At 46.1% G+C, this 19512-nt stretch overlaps 2 protein-coding genes across 6 annotated transcripts in view; one reads left to right on the top strand and one right to left on the bottom strand.

Moving 5' to 3' along the window:
• The window catches only part of snap23.1 (synaptosome associated protein 23.1), an 11456-nt gene extending 2281 nt beyond the window's left edge, over nt 1-9175 (top strand). For 2 of the 5 annotated variants that reach the window (XM_019890503.1, XM_019890499.1), the window contains exons 2-8: nt 5413-5527; nt 6670-6711; nt 6836-6884; nt 7070-7187; nt 7288-7464; nt 7626-7770; nt 8441-9175. In XM_019890503.1, the coding sequence (XP_019746062.1) occupies nt 5471-5527; nt 6670-6711; nt 6836-6884; nt 7070-7187; nt 7288-7464; nt 7626-7770; nt 8441-8503 (651 nt within the window). In that variant the 5' untranslated portion in view covers nt 5413-5470 and the 3' untranslated portion in view covers nt 8504-9175. Of the gene's footprint in view, nt 1-1703; nt 1854-1880; nt 2040-5412; nt 5528-6669; nt 6712-6835; nt 6885-7069; nt 7188-7287; nt 7465-7625; nt 7771-8440 lie in introns of those variants that run through there. The other 3 variants (XM_019890500.1, XM_019890502.1, XM_019890498.1) reach the window with 3 other exon arrangements.
• Nucleotides 9176-9634: 459 nt separating this feature from the next.
• sptb (spectrin, beta, erythrocytic) overlaps nt 9635-19512 on the bottom strand; it is a 29984-nt gene continuing 20106 nt past the window's right edge. Inside the window, 18 exon segments of the mRNA XM_019890497.1 lie at nt 9635-11037; nt 11543-11585; nt 11677-11850; nt 11990-12237; nt 12897-12957; nt 13054-13136; nt 13213-13409; nt 14479-14563; nt 14640-14778; nt 16076-16320; nt 16799-16949; nt 17031-17160; nt 17163-17247; nt 17612-17816; nt 17900-18030; nt 18116-18406; nt 18681-18770; nt 18865-19101. Coding sequence (XP_019746056.1) covers nt 10837-11037; nt 11543-11585; nt 11677-11850; nt 11990-12237; nt 12897-12957; nt 13054-13136; nt 13213-13409; nt 14479-14563; nt 14640-14778; nt 16076-16320; nt 16799-16949; nt 17031-17160; nt 17163-17247; nt 17612-17816; nt 17900-18030; nt 18116-18406; nt 18681-18770; nt 18865-19101 — 2796 coding nt within the window. The 3' untranslated portion in view covers nt 9635-10836.

Genomic DNA, 19512 nt, shown 5'->3' on the forward strand with positions numbered 1-19512 from the left:
CTAGTGTATGGTTGTGTTTTTCCCCCCCCCCCCCCCCATGTGAGGGACAAAGATGGCTGCGTTACAACAGGAAGTGGGCCTACCAATGTGCAAATGATAGTGGAAACTCTTTATTTATTGTGATCACGCAGAAGGTAAACACGCTGCCTTTCGCTGTCCAATTCATCATTTCATTATTTTAGCCCCCACCTCCTTTTTAATTGGCTTTGCATGTGGAACAACAATTGGCAGGAGGGGAATTTTGGCCTGGAAGACGGCAGTTTGGGCACCAGCCAAGGAAGGAGCGCCATGAAATACAGATGGCAACGCATCTTCAGTTTTTTTTTTCTTTCCTTTTTTTTTTTCATTTTTACTCCCGTTTGTTTCCTCGCTCTTGTTTCCAGACAACAGTCTAATCCCTTCTTCCTCTTCTTCTTTCACAAACTTTTTTTTTTTTTTTTAAAGGAATTATGGAATTAGGGCAGCACTTCCGCCCTTGTTAATGAGCAAGAGCGTGATGAAAGAGCTCGATCTTGAGCGTGCCATCTGCACTCACTGTTCCACACATGCATACATTGTATACCTTAGAGGGAATTCTTTGCTGCGCTGTCGGATCTGGCGTGAAATGATAAAACGTCAGGAAAAAAAGTTGAGCAAGAGCACACACACACACACACGCATGGGCCCAGATGGGGCCATGTGTTGTTGCTGAATAATGCATGCTATGTAGATGCTATAAAAGATACATGGCAGGGCAGAGCTGGCCACCTTTTGACACTGAATGGATAGAGCAATGCAAAACATACATTCGTGTCATTTGCTGTGCGGTGATACGATCTCCATAAACATTGTTACATCTCATTATTAAGTAACATCTCCATTAATAACCATGGGCTCCACAGCACGCCCGTGACCCTCGTGACGATAAGCAGTTTAGAAAATGGATGGATGGATTCCAAACAGGACTAAATATTAGGTGGGTTACGTCTCACATAACACGGTTCAGTAGTAAGCCACTATTTTTTTTCCATGATTTTATTTGTAGTGCCTTTTCCTGGGTCAGTTTGTCTCACAATATAAAAAGAAGATGACATCATAAAATAGCCAGGTTGATTCAACGCAAGAAGAGCTGGTAAGACATCCTAAGCAAAAAAAAAAAACAAAAACAATCATCCATTGAAAATGCACATTAACACACAGGGGTCTGAAGGAAGTGTCGGTGAAGGGTAAATGCTGCACTCGTGTGGGGGGACACAGCAACGCTTCTTTTCTTCTCTGGATAAAGATGACAGCTAAAGTGTGCGGCGTTCAAAAACCCGGGCCATTCTACGACTATAATGTTTTGACGTAAAAAAACGCCCGAATCCCTTCCCGACAAGTTTCTTTCCTCCTCAGGCCTGTTCTTTTGTCTTTACCTTCTACCTTCCAAGTCTTCCTTAATTTGTTACGCCTTCCTTCTTCTGTACGGAAGCACACAGCAATACTGAAAGAGATACAGTCACAAAGTTTGATCATTAGGGACACTTTTGCAGGAACGGCTCCAGCTTTTCTTCTTCTCTCCCGGGGCTGAAGGGAGGCTTGACTGTTACATAAGGGCCTGAGAAAGTAATGTATAACTCATGTTCAGTAAAATGCTGTCGTGGCTAAACTGGGGCTACACATAAAAACACTGAGATCCGATGGTCCCTGAAGGCACCGACCGTTAAGCCATTCGCGCGCACGTCGCCCATCAGCGCGTACGTGCTCGTGATCGAGAAGGAAGAACTTGAGAAGTGAGGCCAAGTGAAGGAATCCCGAAGTTTGCGACGAGTTCACATACCTGACTCAAGGAGGAGTTGCCGGCTCGAAAACCTCGACGCGGGGAGGGTTTGAAGGTAAGTACCGACCGCCCTCGGACGACTTTATCGGTCTCTCGCCCCAGCCGTCGGCGTTGTTTATTTGGGTGGCGGCGTCAAGGGGAAAGCGGAACTAGCTTTAGCCGACTAGCTCCTGGTCGGCTCCGTGGGGCCACTTTGCTCGGATCCTGCCGGTCGTCGACGGCCACTTTTTTTCAGCACAATGTAAGTGACTTTTACTCATTTTCAAACAGTCTTTCCTCACACTTGGTTGTTAAGGTTTCACCGGCCGAAATTTTATGCCGTCGTCTTTATTTGATCACTTTCGCGCATGCCAGTCATGCTCACGTCACCTGTTTCTCAAGATTTTTTTTTTCTCGCGATATCACTAAATGGTTTGATTAGCACCGGTGGACTCTTACATTTTTATTGTGCGTTTTAACTAAAAAAAGTACAATTCTATCTTGTTTTCTCTCATCCCCTCAATATGAATTATATTAGTATTACATATTTTTTAGTTGTTAATCTTTCAAGTTACGATTTTAAAGCCCCCTCGCCCCCCCCCCCTGAATGATTTCCCATCAATGACTCCGGAGTAAAAGGAAGACTTTTCTTCGGTGGTCTGTGTTAAAGCGTCATCGTGAGGAAAAAGCAAAGACGTCATTTGTGTAGTGCACCAAGATCTGGTGGAACAGGTTTGGGTAGAAAAACCAGAACTCAACTCTTGGAGCACACGAGTCTGCACGTCCACATTGGCCTTTTCGAAAAGCCTTGTTGGTTAGGAGAGTCATGTGGGCGAATTGAATTGCGTGCGTGTGTATGCGCAAATGCTGGCCTTTAATTAAAAAAAAAACTTGCCCCTCTCGCAAGTATCCTAAAATTTCCCACATCTATATGGATGCAGTATATTATAAATATTTAGGCTAGGCAATATGGCCTTAAAATAAAATCTCCCTTTCCCCCCCCCCCCCTTCATAAATACGTTTTGTTTTGCTTTGACGAATGCATGATTCAAAATGTTTTGCTTTGTATTTTTTTTTTCTACTGATATCAAACCAAAGTTTCGACTTCAGCAGAAATAATAATAATAATGAAATGTTTTAAATTTTTAAAAAGGCGATGCATTCCTTAGTGCCAGTAAATGATTGTTTTTTAACTCTACTCAATTGTTTTTTTTTTTTTTTGTCAATTTAGGTTTAATCTGTTAGAAAGGGAGCATGTAAAAAAAAAAAAAATAAATCTAAAGTCATCTCGACAAGCTGATGCTCCCTTTTCCTTTTGCCGTTTCCCGTTCAAAGTGCCATCGCTGCAGCTTTGACTCCAAGGGAAACGTTGGCAAAGGAAGCGGGCGACGGGTTTCGACTAAGCAGAATTCCTCCACGGTTTCCTCGCTCCCCCGATGGCTTTGTCGAGTTTTCACCGTTTGTGTGCCAAAATGCGGCAACCGTTGCAGCGCTTGAAGGAAGTTGGGGGCGCGACGCAACATGAACAGTGACTTTGAACGCACGGCAACATCCTCGGAGGAGAGCAAGTCGGGGCTTGCTGATGCCGTCTCGATTACTTTTCGATGCCCGCAAACAGCGTTCAACTGTCACAATCGGCCTGGATTGCGTTTTCGTTGCGCTAAACCGCCGTGATGCAGTAAAATCTCACCGGGCCTGTCAAACGTTGACTTGCAGCCATAAAAGAAAGAAGCAAGGAGATCACCGAGGATGGACTATTAACTACCTCCGGATCCCGAGAGTTGAAAATCCAAACATGAAAAGGTGCCTTGTCGTAACCTCAACATTAAAGCGGGCACGTGTACACATGAGCGGAAGTTTGAAGTTGCCGTTTCCAAAGCACCCGAGCGCTTGACGCAAAATCATTGAAAGCACTTTGACCTATTTCCTCGTTCTGAAATTCCTCGCGGTCCAATTGCCAGCCAAAAAAACTGTTTGGCTTGCTCTGTACCTCGGCTTTAATTAAGCAGGCACATGGAAACGTGTGACGCTTGATGTGAATCGGAAACTGTTGTGCGATTTTCTCACGCGCTTGTTCCCGAAGCGGTAACTCTCGCCCCGACTTTCCTTGCGAAAGATTGAGCAATTCAGGGAAGCGCCCCTTTTTCTATCCAATCATGGCGCTCGCCTGTGGCATGTTCCAAACTGGTGTTTGATGAGCATTCCTCAACTTTCTCCGTCTTTTTTTTTTTTTTTTGCCATTTTGACACAGAAAGTCTGCCCCCCCCCCCTTCCCAAATTATTTTACTACGATAAAAAAAACAAATGCTCGCTAATCCCGTTGAGTGCACGAGCTAGCGATGGCTCCAGCTCACACGAGGCACTCAACCCGCAGAACGTTCACCGCCGTCCAACCTGACGCTCATTCGTTGACGCCCACGGCACTCACCGGGCCAAGTCGCGTCTTTCAAAGCCGCAGAACTCCGGGGATGGCAAACCCGAGCGGACAACACGGTGCCTGCTCGCCACGTGCGCGTTGTCATCGGTCGAGGACTTGGATTCTCAAAATGATTTGAGAGCTGCAGCCCCAGTCAAGTGGTAAAAGTGTTGTAGAATTGCTTTACCCAGAGGTGTCTCCTTCATTCCCATGTTACCTCCGATTGTGGTCAGATGTTGACTTTTACAGGTAGAAAAAGTGGCTAGTGGCAAAATAAAAGACTGATTTTCTAGTCCTAAAGATGTCAAATGTTGACTCGACAAACTCCATCTTGTGACTCTCTGCGTTGCTCTTTGTACTCATTGTGACGCAGTCTCATAACCAATCCATTCCAATTTCTGTTGGCAGGTGTCAATGTTCAGACTCGTGACTACACTCCAACACCTGACAGTGGCTCTTTGTTAGCAAAAAAAAAAAAGCACTCCAACACCTGACAGTGGCTCCTTGTTAGCAAAAAAAAAAAAAAAAAACGCTTGATATATTTTTGGGACTCAAAAATCAGCCATTTTTCTCAAATTGGAGAGCCGATGGCAGCCATTTTGGACTAATTTTCAAAGGCCGACAGAAAATTGAGTTCTGTTGCTTGATAAGCATGAAACCTAATAAAAGAAAGTGCTTACCCTCTTCTTAAAAAAAAGCCCCTCAGTCAAAAAAAAGTAAATTTCTACCTTTCGCCATTCTTGAGTAAACAGTTGAAAATTGGTAAGCTTCTTGAAAATACTCTTTTCCTCAAAACAATCTGAGGGAAAAGCTTTTTGTTTGATGATATTTTATTTATTTATTTTTGCATTTGCGATGCCTCAAACATCCAAACAACGCTTTCCTACAAAACCACACAAAACGGGCACTTTGAGCGCAAAACAAGAGTTGATTGCAAGAGAAACACTGCACTGACACGTGAACTATGCGTGAACTTTGCATGAACGTTGACCTTCCTCCTTGCGCTCACCACGACACTGCTTTCGCACTTTTCTGCTCACGCGGGATCGCCGTACTGAATACGCCCACGCTCTCACGTTGCGTAGATCTTTTCAAAGCCACTCCTCCCTTCTTGTGGCGATTGATCATGCCGAAATCATTCCCCAAAGCCTTAATACTTAATGAGGAGCCATTTTGATCGATTTTTCTCCATCGAATAACTTGTGGCGCTCTCTCGCAGGCCGCAGACTATCGAGCTCAGTACCACAGGAGGAGCGTCCAAACTGGACAGCGGCAACATGGACGACATGACGGTGGAGCAGATCGCCGCCCGGGCCAACCAAGTGACGGACGAGGTAACGCGAGCCCGTGAGCAAGGCGTCGCCCGAACGGAGCCCTTCCGAAACGAGACGATTGCAAATCGGTGTCTCGCTGACGCCGGGAGCCGCCGGCGGGGATATTTACGTTTTCACCCTGCACAGCTTAGGCAAAATTAGTTGTAGTCGGACTTGCCGGTGAATGACAATTGACGTGACGCGGCGCCTTGTCTGTCCAGACACAATTGAGACAACGCAGTGAGAGGTGCGTGCGGCTCCCAGTAGCTCAGGACTATAAAAATGTGCAAACAGAGTTCTGGCTTTTGTCTTAACCTTATAACCACGGGCATACCGTTGGAGTGTTTCGTCTTATGCTGATTTTTTTTTTTTTTTTTTTTTCAATCTTCGTGTTTTATGCAATGCGCTTACGCTAGTCGACAACTTTGAACGGCTGCTACTTGACACCTGACCGCTCGGATGACCGACTTGTGCCGCTTCTCCCGCTTGAATGTGTGGGCGCTCGATGATGTCATGTTTTTCTGTCTCTTCCTTCCTTCTGCCTACGCCCGCTCGGCTGACATCCTGTCGCCTTCTGCTCAGTGGAGGTCAGAAACGAGTTCACTATCAAACGATGTGCATCGAGAGATCATATGACTATTTTGCACGTGCCCGGCCGGGGTCGCGTATCAATCAAAATGCCGATGTTCTTTTGCTATTCTCGGTGATTGCGGGTCATGGTCATCAACAAAGGTGAAATCAAGGCAACTAGACTCTTCTTTGTTGAATTTTTTCTTGTCTGAAAACATTCAAAAAGTGACCTTGGGCAGCTCTGCTAAAAGGTGAACGAGATCTTTTTTTTTTTTTTTTTGAAGCATAGCCCTGATACTCTGCTCTACCAGTGAGGAGAAATAAAAGCTGAAGATGCTTCGTTTTGATTGACACCCTCAAAGAGATCTTTTCATTGACTGAGGTCTTCTTGTCGTGGTCAATTGTTTGCTAAAAATAGAAATCGCACACCTGCAGCAGCCGCCTTCCCAAGTCATTGCCTGCATCGTGTTTTCCATTCCTCGCGTGTTTTGTCACCTGACAAGTAGGCGGGGCGGCGGTGCCTTTGTGAACAGGAATGGGAATTTAGAATCCAAGATAACATATATCGCTCGTTCTCCATTTTGTTTTTGTAGTCGCTGGAAAGCACGCGCAGGATGCTGCAAATGGCCGAGGAGGTGAGACCCGACGACCGCCCTCGTCATCATTCGGCGTTCCCTCGACTGAACGACCGGAAGGGAGCCGACAAACATTCTTGCATCGTTTCCCGGTTAATGACGTCCTGCTGTTTGCTGTTTGCAGAGCAAAGAAACTGGCATTAAAACCATGGTGGTCTTGGACCAGCAAGGAGGTGTGTATGCCACTTACCCCTAGATTGTGGGAGGGGGAGGAGGGGAGGGGGGGGTCCACTGTCGTCTAAAAAGTCAATAAGTCTGTTTGACATACTTTGGTGGAAGACTTTTTCTTTCAATCAAAATGTCGGCCACGGTGTCTTTTTCCGCACTAATGGCGGTGAACGCCGCACCGGTGTTTCAGAGCAGCTTAATCGCGTGGAAGACGGCATGGACCAGATCAACCAGGACATGCGGCTGGCCGAGAAGAACCTGACCGACCTCTCCAAGTGCTGCGGACTTTGCATCTGTCCGTGCAACAGGTACCAAAACGCGCCTCTGCCGTGACAATGCTGTGACCCCTGCGCGCTCGCAGAAAAGTCAACGTCGCCCTCCTCTGTTCCCCCCCCCACCCCCCACCAGAGTTTCATCCATCGAGAACGACTCCCGATACAAGCGCACGTGGGGAATCGGAAGCGGACTCGACAGCGAAAGCAACGGCGACGGTTCCAAAGTGGTGTCGAAACAACCCGCGGGCGTTCGGAACGGTCAAGCCGGCCAAGTCAATGCGCCGCCGCCGTCTGGGCCGTACATCAAGAGGCGAGCGTTGCGCCTTTGGGCCCTTTCCTCGATGGATTCTTCGTATCATAGATTGTTTTGTTTTTTTAAACTGAGGATTACAGGCCGGATAAAGTTGAGCCATTCAAACGTTTCGGTCTCTCTAACGGCGCTTCTTACTGGGAGACTTGTCAACGTTTCAGGATAACCAATGACGCCCGCGAAGACGAGATGGAGGACAACCTGAACGCCGTCGGCGGCCTCATCGGCAACCTGAAATCGATGGCGGTGGACATGGGCACCGAACTCGACAAGCAGAACAAACAGATCGACCGGATCACCGACAAGGTAACACGGGTTCCCGTATCTGACCGAATATCCAATCCTCCGACCGTTAGATCATTTAAAAAAAAAAAATATATATATATATATATTTTTTTTTAGATACTTCATGCATCCTGTGAAAGCAGCATCGTTTGCATGCGTATAATGCATTCATTTTAATCATATAGAACAGATTACAAACCAAAAAAAATTTGCAGCTTTGAAGAAGTATTAAAATGAATGTTAATGTAGAAAAATATTGTCACTATTTTCTTAAAATTCTTTTTGTTTTTTTTAACTGTTCTATTTGGGTTAAAACATTTTTCCTGATCATGATCACCACTTTGGTTTCTCGCCCAAAATATGACTCTCATCTAATAATGTCTTGTGTGACATGACAACTTTATTTTTGTAAGATTCTGACAATTCTTGCAGCATTACAATTTTTTACTCCCAAAAAAAATTCAGACTTTTTTTTTCTCTTCTCCTTGACAATTTTGACTTTATTCGTGCGTGATGACAGCTCCCCTCCCAAGTCCCCCCCCAAAATTACTTTCTCTTGTGGTGACTTTTTTTTCATAGCATTATAACTTTGAGTCATATTTCTTTACTCAACAAAAAAGACAATTTTTAAAATTTCCAAATGTGTCATTGTGTTTTACTCACTGCTCACCTTTTTTTTTTTTGCATCCAGGCGGACATGAACAAAGTGCGCATTGACGAAGCAAACCAGAGAGCCACCAAGCTCATCAACTAAGAAGGCGCTCTCTCCATCCCCACACACGCATACACCAGCACAGCCACGCAAGAACACACAATCGTCTTGAGTAGAATAGGAGAGAGGACCAGTGAAAGGACGTTTTTTTCGATAACAAAAAATAAATTTCAAAAACAGCTTTCTCCACACACACACACACACACACACACACACACACACACGACAGCCATGCAAGAACACAAGCTCGCTATGCAGAGCGCCAAATGGTTCATGTTATACGGGATCCCTCAAAAGACTTCCAACCGCTTTTAAAAATGGCCACCTCTCGGCAGCAAAAACCCGTTAGGGAACGCATTGTTTTGTAGGTGCCGCTCTCGACATGGCTTCCACCTGCAGACCAGTTTTAATCCCCCCCCATCAATGGTTATTGTATGTGTCTAATTTCAAACCATGCATCTATTTAATTATTCCTTCAAGCAGAGCTGTGAATGAAATCACCTCCCCGGACCCCTTTTTAAACATATTTAAAATTCAAAATGTGCTTCCTCCCTGCCGTGTCCCCGATACGTGGCCCGGCGTCCGAGGGATCGACAAGTGGACAAATGGATTGTCATGTAAATATCCTTGTTAGCGATTAGCATGCTAGCATTCAGGTTTGGTCATCGGTGCGCGGCCGCTCGCTCCGCATGTACATATGTTCGCTCGGCAGCACGTTAAAAAAAAAAAAAAAAGCCTTTGCGTTTTGTTGAATTGTTTGTACTCAGTAATAAAGCTATCCAAGTATGAATGTCATCTGCTCAGTCTTTTTAAATTTGCGCCACAGGCATGCGACCCTTGCAAAAATACACATGTGGACCTCAGCCGATGTGCTTCAAAAATCAGTCGTTTTGGAAGTCTGGGGGGTTGGGGGCGGGTTCACTCTGAGCTTTTTCTTGTTGGCACACAAGAGTACAAAAGGCAGAGTCGATCTTGATTGGTATTTAGCAATGATTCACTCATCCCCCCCCCCCCCCCCAAAAAAAAACCCCCAAAAAAAAACATTCCCAGGTGAACAGCAATTTTTGTGACTGAAAACAAAAATGACCAAAAAAAAGGAGTCGTGGTTGGCGTCACAGTAGCAGTCGATGAATAAATCCAATGAGGGGTTGTGATACTCGAGCCACACACAAATTCAGAATTCGGAATATGACGAGGTTTATTGTTGTGAAAATTAACAACTTTGCCAGAAAAGTTTCATGTTACAAGAAAAATAATCAAGAATAAAGTTGAAATTTTCGGGAATGTCAAAACTCCCGGTAGACGTAAAAGCAACAGTCTTACCAGAAAAAAATGACTACTGTTCAAGATTTTTTTTTTCCCTCCCTTAAAACTTCTCAACGTGTTATTTTTTTCTCCGCATGAAAAGTGATACTTATAAAATTTGGACAGTTTTCTTTCTTTTTTAAATTCATCTTGTGCTCCTATTTTCTACAACAAAAACATTTTTTTATTTTGGGGGCGGGGGGGTCATTTTCAATTAAAGGTTTTTGTATTTTTCCCCAGAAAGTATTTTACTATTCTCCAAACATTGACTTTCAGGTCATCCTTTTATAATTTAATATTACAATTTTATCGGTTATTTTTATTTTTTTAGCAAAGGTACTCTGTTATTTCAGCGGGAAAAATGGTCAGAATTTATAGCAAACAAACACAAATGTTTTTCTCTGAAACATATTTGCTGTCAATACTTAATTTTTCAAGATCAAACATTTTTGAGGAGCTAAAAATGGTGACTTGGCTGTTTTTCACTAAAATACGAATTTAGTACATCTTCTGTAGTTTATACTTGCATGAATTTCTTTTCAGGGGAAAAAAAAAATCATGGGAGCAAAGTCATTTTTTTCTGGCAAAAAAAATATATATATTTGTCAAGAAAGCAAGTTCCTTTGCGTGTGGCCCTCTTTTTTGTAGCTTAGCGCCACGTGTCGGTAATTAAAAACTAGCGCAGAACCTGACCATCGATACAAATATTTTGCTGAAAATAATGGACACAGCCCGACTGCTACTACGTTGACAGAGCTTCTCCAAAGGAGTTGCGTGTGCACAGTATCGTTAACAGTTCATCACCGGTGTGTGTGAGGAACAAAAACAAACTTGTCATATGTGGCAACCTCCAAACATGCGGCTGAGCAAAAATACAAATAATTCTTTGGTTAAGTGTGAAAAGAGCTTTACTGTGCTTTCTTTAAAAAAAAAAAAAAAAAAAATTGGCGACCTTTCCTAAACTGTGTTGGCTTAAATACAAGTAAAAGAACCAATGTTGATATATATATAAAACAATTCAATGTGGCGTGCCAGGTTGCCATGGCGACGCCCACCAACCCGAAGGCCTCTCACTTCTTCTTTGCAAAGCGGCTGAACTTTTTCTCTTTGTCTTTCTTGGCAGAGGGGCCAGGTGAGGTAGAGGAGGAGGAGGCCGGCGGAGGCAGACTTTGGCTTTTGGCCCCTGAGGGCCCCTCCACTGCAGCCTCTTCTTCCTCCGCGGGCGATTGAAGGGCCCTCGCCATCGCCTGGCTCCAACGCTGCAGCTCCTCCTGAAAGGTCCAATGTTCCCAAAAGGGTGGTTAGCTTATACTCTTGCTGGGGGGGGGGGGGATTCGCTTTGGGATTTTGAAAAAAAGTCAGAATGGTAAATATGATTTCGTCAAATGTTTTTGTTGAAAAGTAACTTAGGGGGAAAAAAAAATAAGGAAACTTGCTCAAAACATGGAAAAATTGTACCTTTTGCAAAAATACTCATCAAATATCCACATTTCAGAAGTTTTCATTTTTTTTCCTCACAAAATTACAACTTGCTATAAATACAGCTTTGTCTACTAAAATTCCGTGGCAGCCAATTCCAGACCCTCCTTTACTCAACAATTGAAAAAAAAAAAGCTAAAAATAAATCAGTATAAAGGGTACTGTCTTTTCTTAAAAAAAATAAAATAAAATTGACAAAATTGTTAAAAAAAAAAAAAAAAAACAGTTTTCCTTGTCAAAAAAAGGCATTCCAGTTTGTTTTTAATTTGTATTTATTTTTCCCCAAAATAAACTGACCTCGTCTTTACACTGGAACAAATATTCACTGCCATCTTCAAGGCTGAGAAAGAGGAGAGGAAAAAAAAAGATAGTTGACATGCACGGAAATGGCTTTCGCTCATCGACAAGAGACGAGACGGCGTGCGCCTCACCATAGTTTGCCAACGTGCTTCTTCTTCTTATAGTTGGCCAGCAGCTCCCAGCTGGCATTGGCCAGGGGCAGCGGGTCCTCGCCGTGAAAGGTGGCGCCCTGGCCGAAGCTTTTTGCATCCTTGTAGGCTGACAGCTGACCGGGCCTCAGAACGCAGTACAAGTTGTTCCACGATCTACAGCACGCATAAATCGCATTCCGGTCGACAACATGAAATGTTTTCCACCCGTACTAAACTCATGTCAGCACTGTTGTCATGTGTCACAACCTACGAGTCTCGCGAACGGTCCTACGACCAAAGTGGCTCGTCTCACCTACTGGAGGCCTTCTTCCTCGAGCCTCCCACGTCCTGCTTGCGCCCCAGAATTCCCTCCAGCAGCACCGTCTGGGCCCGCAGCGCCTCGATGGGCAAGGTGGCCGCCCGCTCCGGTTCGTCAGCCAGCGCCGAGATGGATGCCTCAAGCTCCAGAGAGCCGCTCTCTCTCATTTCGGATTCCACGGGCACCGTGGCGTCGGCCGCTGTCCCCTCGGGGATGCCCGAACTGGGCTCAGCCACTCCGGACTGGAGGAGATATGATTTTATACACTGGCACGAAAGTATTTGTGCCCTTCTCAAATTCTTAATTTGCAGTTACCCCATATTAATGTTTAAGATCATCATTTCAATGTAAATCTCAGGCAAAGATTACCCAAGAACACATAAAATGCTCTTTTTAAAATTGTGATTCAAGCAAACGGGTCCGATGAAAAAGTACTTGACCCAAAACCTGACCACTGCTTGAAATTGAGTGTTTTCCATTAACAGGCAAATGCGTTTTGTACGTCTCTATGGCTTAATTGAACAAGACCGCAGGCTTTTCCAGCACAAGTTCTCAGTTCTGACTTTGACTAGGCCACTCCAAAACCTTCATTTTGGAAGGCATTCAAAAGTTTTGACTTTTGCTGGTGTGGTTTGAATCTATTCCAAAACCCAAATGCGCTTCAATTTAAGGTCACAAAATTGATGACTGGAAATTCTCAAAGAATTTCTGCTAGAAAAGCAGAATTCTGAGTCGTCAAGGTCCTGAACGAACAAAGCAGCCCCAGACCATCACACTATGCCTACATTTGACTCGCATTGTTTGACACTTAATAAAAAATAGCATTTCAGCTTGACTTGGGTTGCCTTTGTCTGACATTTGTTTGATGAAAAGTGTCGAAATGATGCACACACTGACTCACCAGAGTTTCTTCCTCCACTGTGAAGAGTTGCGAAGACTCGGCAAAGCCCGTGTCTTCTCTCCTGCTCGGAAGAAAGTTTTTCAGTATCTTGGGTGCGCATGTGTACAGTAGGTAGTCGTTAATGTTATGAGTGGACAAAGGGTAGGCGCGCGCGTACCTGCTCTCTTGCTCGTAGCGCCGCTGCTCTTGCACAAAGCGCTCCATCTCCTGCTGCTGCTTCCTCAGCTCCAACAACTCCAACTGAGCAAAGAACAAAGACCACTTTTGTCACGTGGAACGTTTGCGGTTGTGACCCTCGCTAAAGGTTGGGCCCTACGGTGGTGAGGCGTTCGAGGGCCGAGAAGCGCTCCTCCCAGGCGGCCGTGGACTTCTCGAAGGCCTCGTGGCGCTTGAGCAGTTTCTCCACGTCGTCCACCGACTGGCCGAGGTCCTTGCTGCTCACGTGCGGCTCCTGAGCCACCAGCCAGGCCTCGGCCACCGAGGCGTCGCGCGCAAACTGGCACACCTCCAACACTACACAGGCGCGCACACACACACACACACACCTTTAATTTCTTTGGAAGTTGCTCTGGGCTCTTTTGTTAGCATTCGTTTGATCAGTCTCTTCAATTTTGACTTCCAGGTAGGTTGGCTGCAGTTGCGAGATTTAGATTTCTGAATGAATGTGCACGCCTAATATGTTTGTCCGTGATTTTCCTGACAACTCCCTCGTTTGGTTCCCGTTTCACGTTGACTGTGGTACACACCACGTCCCCATGTCGCGACGGGCGGCTTGGTGATTGTCTGAAAGCCTTGACCTTTAACGTGCTTGTCGATATCATTTTCTTTCTAATCTCTCATGACAACACGCTTCCATCCTGTGGTCCGTGTTTAGTGTGGTACACGCCGCACCGCTGGTCACCTTTTAGATGGATCGACTGCACAACTTTAATTTCTTTGGAAGTTGCTCTGGGCTCTTTTGTTAGCATTCGTTTGATCAGTCTCTTCAATTTTGACTTCCAGGTAGGTTGGCTGCAGTCGCGAGATTTAGATTTCTGAATGATGGTGGACCTGTAGACACGCATGCACGCCTAATATGTTGTCCGTGATTTTCCTGGCAACTCCCTCGTTTGGTTCCTCTGTTTCACGTTGAGTGTGGTACACACCACGTCCCCATGTCGCGACGGGCGGCTTGGTGATTGTCTGAAAGCCTTGACCTTTAACGTGCTTGTCGATATCATTTTCTTTCTAATCTCTCATGACAACACGCTTCCATCCTGTGGTCCGTGTTTAGTGTGGTACACGCCGCACCGCTGGTCACCTTTTAGATGGATCGACTGCAGTTTGAAGACACCTTTGATGCGAGTAAGAGCCGGGATGTCCCGAGGGTCAAATTAACTTTTTCAGGAGTAATCTCTTTTACAGTAACAATTTTGTCCACACATGTAAGAAAAAGTTCCGCTTCCGAAGAAAGGTTACTTTTGGTTTGACGTTGCAGATGCTTCATATTAAACAAATACGCTTTGGAATATTTGATCGAGCCTGTTGCCATTCAAAGGTGAGACGCCGGCACATTTTCTTCTGTTCGATTTTTTGCGCTCACAAAGTCGTAGCCAGTCCCAGCGGTCGTCCCACTTGAACATCATTTTCTGACGTTTGTCCTCCAGCTGCGTCATCTTCTCTTGGATCTTTTGACAACGACAACAAAACGATGAACACAAATTGGTGGCAATGGAAAAAAGACTGCCGTCGCTCGGTGCCGACCTCGGCCGAGTCTCGGTGTTTGCTGGCCAGAAGGGCCGCGCCCAAGTCGCTGCATTCGGTGAACTTGACGCCGCGGGCCTCGATCTCCGAGCGGATGCCCTGGTGGTACTTCTGCAGAAGCTCCACGGATGACACATCGCTGGAGTACAAACACATTGTTGAAAAAAAAAAATTTACAAGTACGCCAAAGGATTGCACAAGAGGTACAGTTGTGTCGTAAATCAACGACTTTGAAACGTTAGCCCTAGTTTCAAACCCTACTTTAGTAAACGAACTTTAGGGTCAAACCCTAATTTGAAATCCTTACACCAGTTTGAATCCCTCAATTAAAAACGCAAAACCTAATTTAAAACTCTACTTTGAAACTTAACAGTAGTTTAAAATCCTTCTTGGAAACCCGAACAAGTTTCAATCCCTAATTTAGAACCCTAACCTGAACAATAACCCTAACCCTTAAGTTTAAGGGTTAGGGTTGGGGGTTGGGGTTGGCCTTAGGGTTTAGGGTTAGGGTTTAGGGTTTAGGGTTAGGATTTGGGTTTCGGGTTAGGGTTTTGAAACCGTATATAAAAGTTTGAAACCCTAACCCCAGTTTGCAAAACCAATTAGAAACCCCAACCCTAGTTTGAAACCCTAACCCTCATTTGAAACCCTAACAATTTCAAACCTGATTTTAAACCTGGTTTAGGGTTGCAAAGTACTAATTAGAAACCCTAACCCTGGTTTAAAACTGTAACCCGAGTTTGAAACCCCAATTTGATACCCAAACCCAACTGTTAGGGCTTGCTCCATCTTTTTTCTGTTTTTTTTTTTTGTTTTTTTTTCACCGTGGCTTCTCCTGGGTGTCGATCTGCTGCCCGATGCTCTCCATCCAGGCCATGAGGTCGCGCACCATGGCGAAGAAGCGGAACTTGTGGGCCGTGTCCAGCAGCCGCTTTCGGCGGCCGTCGCAGGCGGCCAATTTAAAACTCTACTTTGAAACTTAACAGTAGTTTAAAATCCTTCTTGGAAACCCGAACAAGTTTCAATCCCTAATTTAGAACCCTAACCTGAACAATAACCCTAACCCTTAAGTTTAAGGGTTAGGGTTGGGGGTTGGGGTTGGCCTTAGGGTTTAGGGTTAGGGTTTAGGGTTTAGGGTTAGGATTTGGGTTTCGGGTTAGGGTTTTGAAACCGTATATAAAAGTTTGAAACCCTAACCCCAGTTTGCAAAACCAATTAGAAACCCCAACCCTAGTTTGAAACCCTAACCCTCATTTGAAACCCTAACAATTTCAAACCTGATTTTAAACCTGGTTTAGGGTTGCAAAGTACTAATTCGAAACCCTAACCCTGGTTTAAAACTGTAACCCGAGTTTGAAACCCCAATTAGATACCCAAACCCTACTGTTAGGGCTTTTGCTCCATCTTTTTTCTGTTTTTTTTTTGTTTTTTTTCACCGTGGCTTCTCCTGGGTGTCGATCTGCTGCCCGATGCTCTCCATCCAGGCCATGAGGTCGCGCACCATGGCGAAGAAGCGGAACTTGTGGGCCGTGTCCAGCAGCCGCTTTCGGCGGCCGTCGCAGGCGGCCAGCAAGGCCTGCCAGGCCTGCAGCGCTTCTCGCTCCTGCGCCTGGATGGCGTCGGCTCGCTCAGCGGCGTACTGAGCCCGCAGCCTGCCCGCCGTCTCCTGCAGCTGCTCCACCTTCCGGGGGGGGGACGCACGCGTCATGCTCGGCCCGCGCATTTTTCCTCTTTTTTTTAATGTAAACATCGCGGTTGCATTGTGTTGAAAAACATATTTTTAGGCTTAGCAATGGCAGGTAAAACAATTACATAATGTGAAATACAATACCAGTTTCATTCATTTTTCATGTCTTTTAAGAATCCAGACATTCAGTCACAGGTAATTATTCCAAGATTTTTAAAACATTTTTATGCGGAGGGTGATTAAACGAGATCAATACATATTTATGAAACACACACAGACACACACACACACACATATTCGGAATTGTCTCTTGTGTATTTTATGAATATGAATTTATTCATGTTTGTCGTTTTCCTGTTTTGAAAGGGTCATGATTGGATTTTGACTCAAATAATCGTTGGCAATGCTTTTTTCCACACGTCCACCAGGGGGCAGCATATAAAGCCACAATCCAAACAAGGGTAACCCTGACCTGCTTTCCCAGGGAAGTGATGTCACGTTCGAAGGCGGCGTGCATCCTGTGAAAGGTCTCGGCTTTGCTGAAGTCCTCGCCCACGTCTTCGGGAAGCTCCTTCTGCTTGTCGCCGATCTGGACCACCAGCTCCTTGCCGTCGTCAAAGTACCTTCGGACCGGTGGGATTTCATGTTCCATCCAAATCCGCCACCGTACGCACGCGTCGTGGGACAATATTCGTCTCGCTTACTTGAGCAGCTCGTAGGAGGCGTTGAGTAGCTGAGCGCGTGTGTCGATGAGCTCCAGGAGGTCGGCCCAGCTCTCGTTGATGAGGTCCTTCCAATCGGCCATGGCGATGGCCTCGCCGTGGCCCGCCTCGAGTCGATGGCGCGGTTGACGGCTTCGACGCGCTTCTGACCCTGCGCGCCCGTCTCGCGCGCAAACTCTCGGAACTTGTCCCTCAGGAGCTGACAGCAAACAAGACAAGGGCGTTAAAACTGCTGCTTCGGGACAATAACCATTTACGCTTGCTTATTTGATGTTATGAAAACACGTAAAAATTTTTTTGTTTGCTTACTAGACAGCGGCACCACATGTCTGTTACAATCTGTTGCTACAAAGGCCATAGCATTGATCCTAGTTTTGTTAGCCCTTCTATGGGATTTTGCATTGTGTGTTAGCATTAAGCTAGCAGCCTTTCATCAGACAAATATGCTAAGTCTTTTGGTTTGAAGTTTAATTTGGCATCAAACTTCAACCGGAGTGGGTCGAAACAACAGCCATCTTTTGTTTTCATTCTTGACGGTCAACAATTTGTCCAGTCGACTGTACCGTGACGTGGTCCAGGTCCTGACCCATCTCCTGCGAGGACGCGGCCACGTCGCGCTCGGAGATCCACTGCTCCAGGTCGTCCACCTCGCGGCTGAGCAGGAAATGTTGATACGCGTGCTCCAGATTCCTGCGCCGGTCCTCGGCCAGCTCGCTCAGACCGGCGTATTGCTTGTCCACTTGACCCTGACGCCGGATGATCTTCTCGCTGCGCCGCAGGGAAAGTGAAAAGACTCAAAAACTCGTTTGATTTGAGACGCATTTCGTGGCATTTGTAGAGAAGGCGCAGACCCGTCGGGATGGTCCTCCGCGAACATGTGCTGAGCTCGCTCGGACAGGTTCCGGATGGAGTCGGCGTAGTCGTCCACGGCCTGCTTGACGATGTTGTGACGCTTCAGACTCAACATGGCGCTCTGCTCGTCCTGCGCGGACGGGAGGACCAGATTCCTGCTTTTGGTATCGCCCAAACTTGGCATTTGACCAGGGGGGCGTGGACTTTTGCTGTACCTTGGGCTTTTCCTCAGCGATCATGTAGAGCTCCTGCTCGCCGATCCACGCTTGGGCCTCGTCGGCGTCGTTGTAGAACTGCTGCGCCCGATGCGAGGCGTCCAGCCTGTCCTTGCGTCGCGTCATCTGCTCCCGCAGCCGCGGCCACGCCTCCTCCAGCTCGCGCAGCTGCCCGGCCAGCCGCTCGGCCTCGGGACCTCTGTCCTCGCCCGCGGTCGCCGCCATCCCGCGTCCTCGTTCCAGCACCTCGTCCACGCGGGGCTGGTGGCCCTCGATTTCCTTCTGCAGTGTCTGCGCAAACCAACGTTTCACTTTGGCAATGTTCATTTTGGGTTTTTTTAAAGAATATCAATCACCTGTCACCCTTTAAAGTACCCCTAAATAAGACCAAATACATTTCAGATGTTCCAGTCGGCTTTTTCTGACATTTTCTTTGCTTTGTAGCAGAAGCCTGAATGAAGATTTTGTTTTTTTTTTACAAATATCTGAAAATATTCCATCTTTTTTTTTTTTTTTAATGTTACTCCAGCTGACCCGTTTGCCACTCGACATAATCTCAAGCTACCTGGTTCCTCTTAAGCAGCATCTGCACTGTTTGGAGGTCGTTGCCGTGATCTTGTGACAGAGCCAGCGGCATCCTCTCTTCAATCCACAGCTGGAAAAAAAAACAAAAAAAAAACGACAAAGACAACAAAATGTCAGGACATCTCAATAGGAAAACAAATCAATTAAAATGTGTTAAGGCTCACCAGCTCATCGGCCAGGTCTCTGTAGAACTGATGCACGGCCTTGGCCGCCTCCAGCTTGCCTCTGCGTTGGGCTAGGGGTGCAATAAGCTGCTGGAATTGCACCTGCAGGTTCTGCTGCTCCACTTCCAGCTCGGGCTGCTGCAGTTCGTCGCGCCCACTGCCGCCGCCATGCATCCTCAGCGCCCGTTGGAGCTCCTCCAGTTCCCGGGCACGATCTTGCACTTGGTTCTCCATCACCTGGTCCCCATGATAAGTGGGGGAAAAAAAAAGTTCTATTGCATGGAGCATCTGTGTGGGGTAACGAGGGGAAAAAAAAACAACAACCCAAATGCTAACCCTAACCCTGGTCCTAAACCTAACCCGATCCATGACCCTAATTTTAAACCCTTACGTCCTAATTTGCCCTAACCATATGCCCAAATCTTAACCCTAATCTGTAACGCCCTAACCCTAACCCGAGTCCTTACCTAACCTTCTAAACCCCAAACCCTAACACCTAACCCTAACCCCCTCACACCTAACCCGAACCCTTACCCCCAACCCTCACCCCCTAGCCCTAGTCCTTACCTAAACCTAACCCTAACGCCAACTCCTAACTTTAAACCCTAACCCTCTAACCCTAAACCTAAACCTAACCCCACAACCCTA

The sequence above is a fragment of the Hippocampus comes genome, unplaced genomic scaffold (assembly GCF_001891065.2).
Source record: "Hippocampus comes isolate QL1 unplaced genomic scaffold, H_comes_QL1_v1.1 scaffold168, whole genome shotgun sequence".
NCBI lineage: Eukaryota > Metazoa > Chordata > Actinopteri > Syngnathiformes > Syngnathidae > Hippocampus > Hippocampus comes.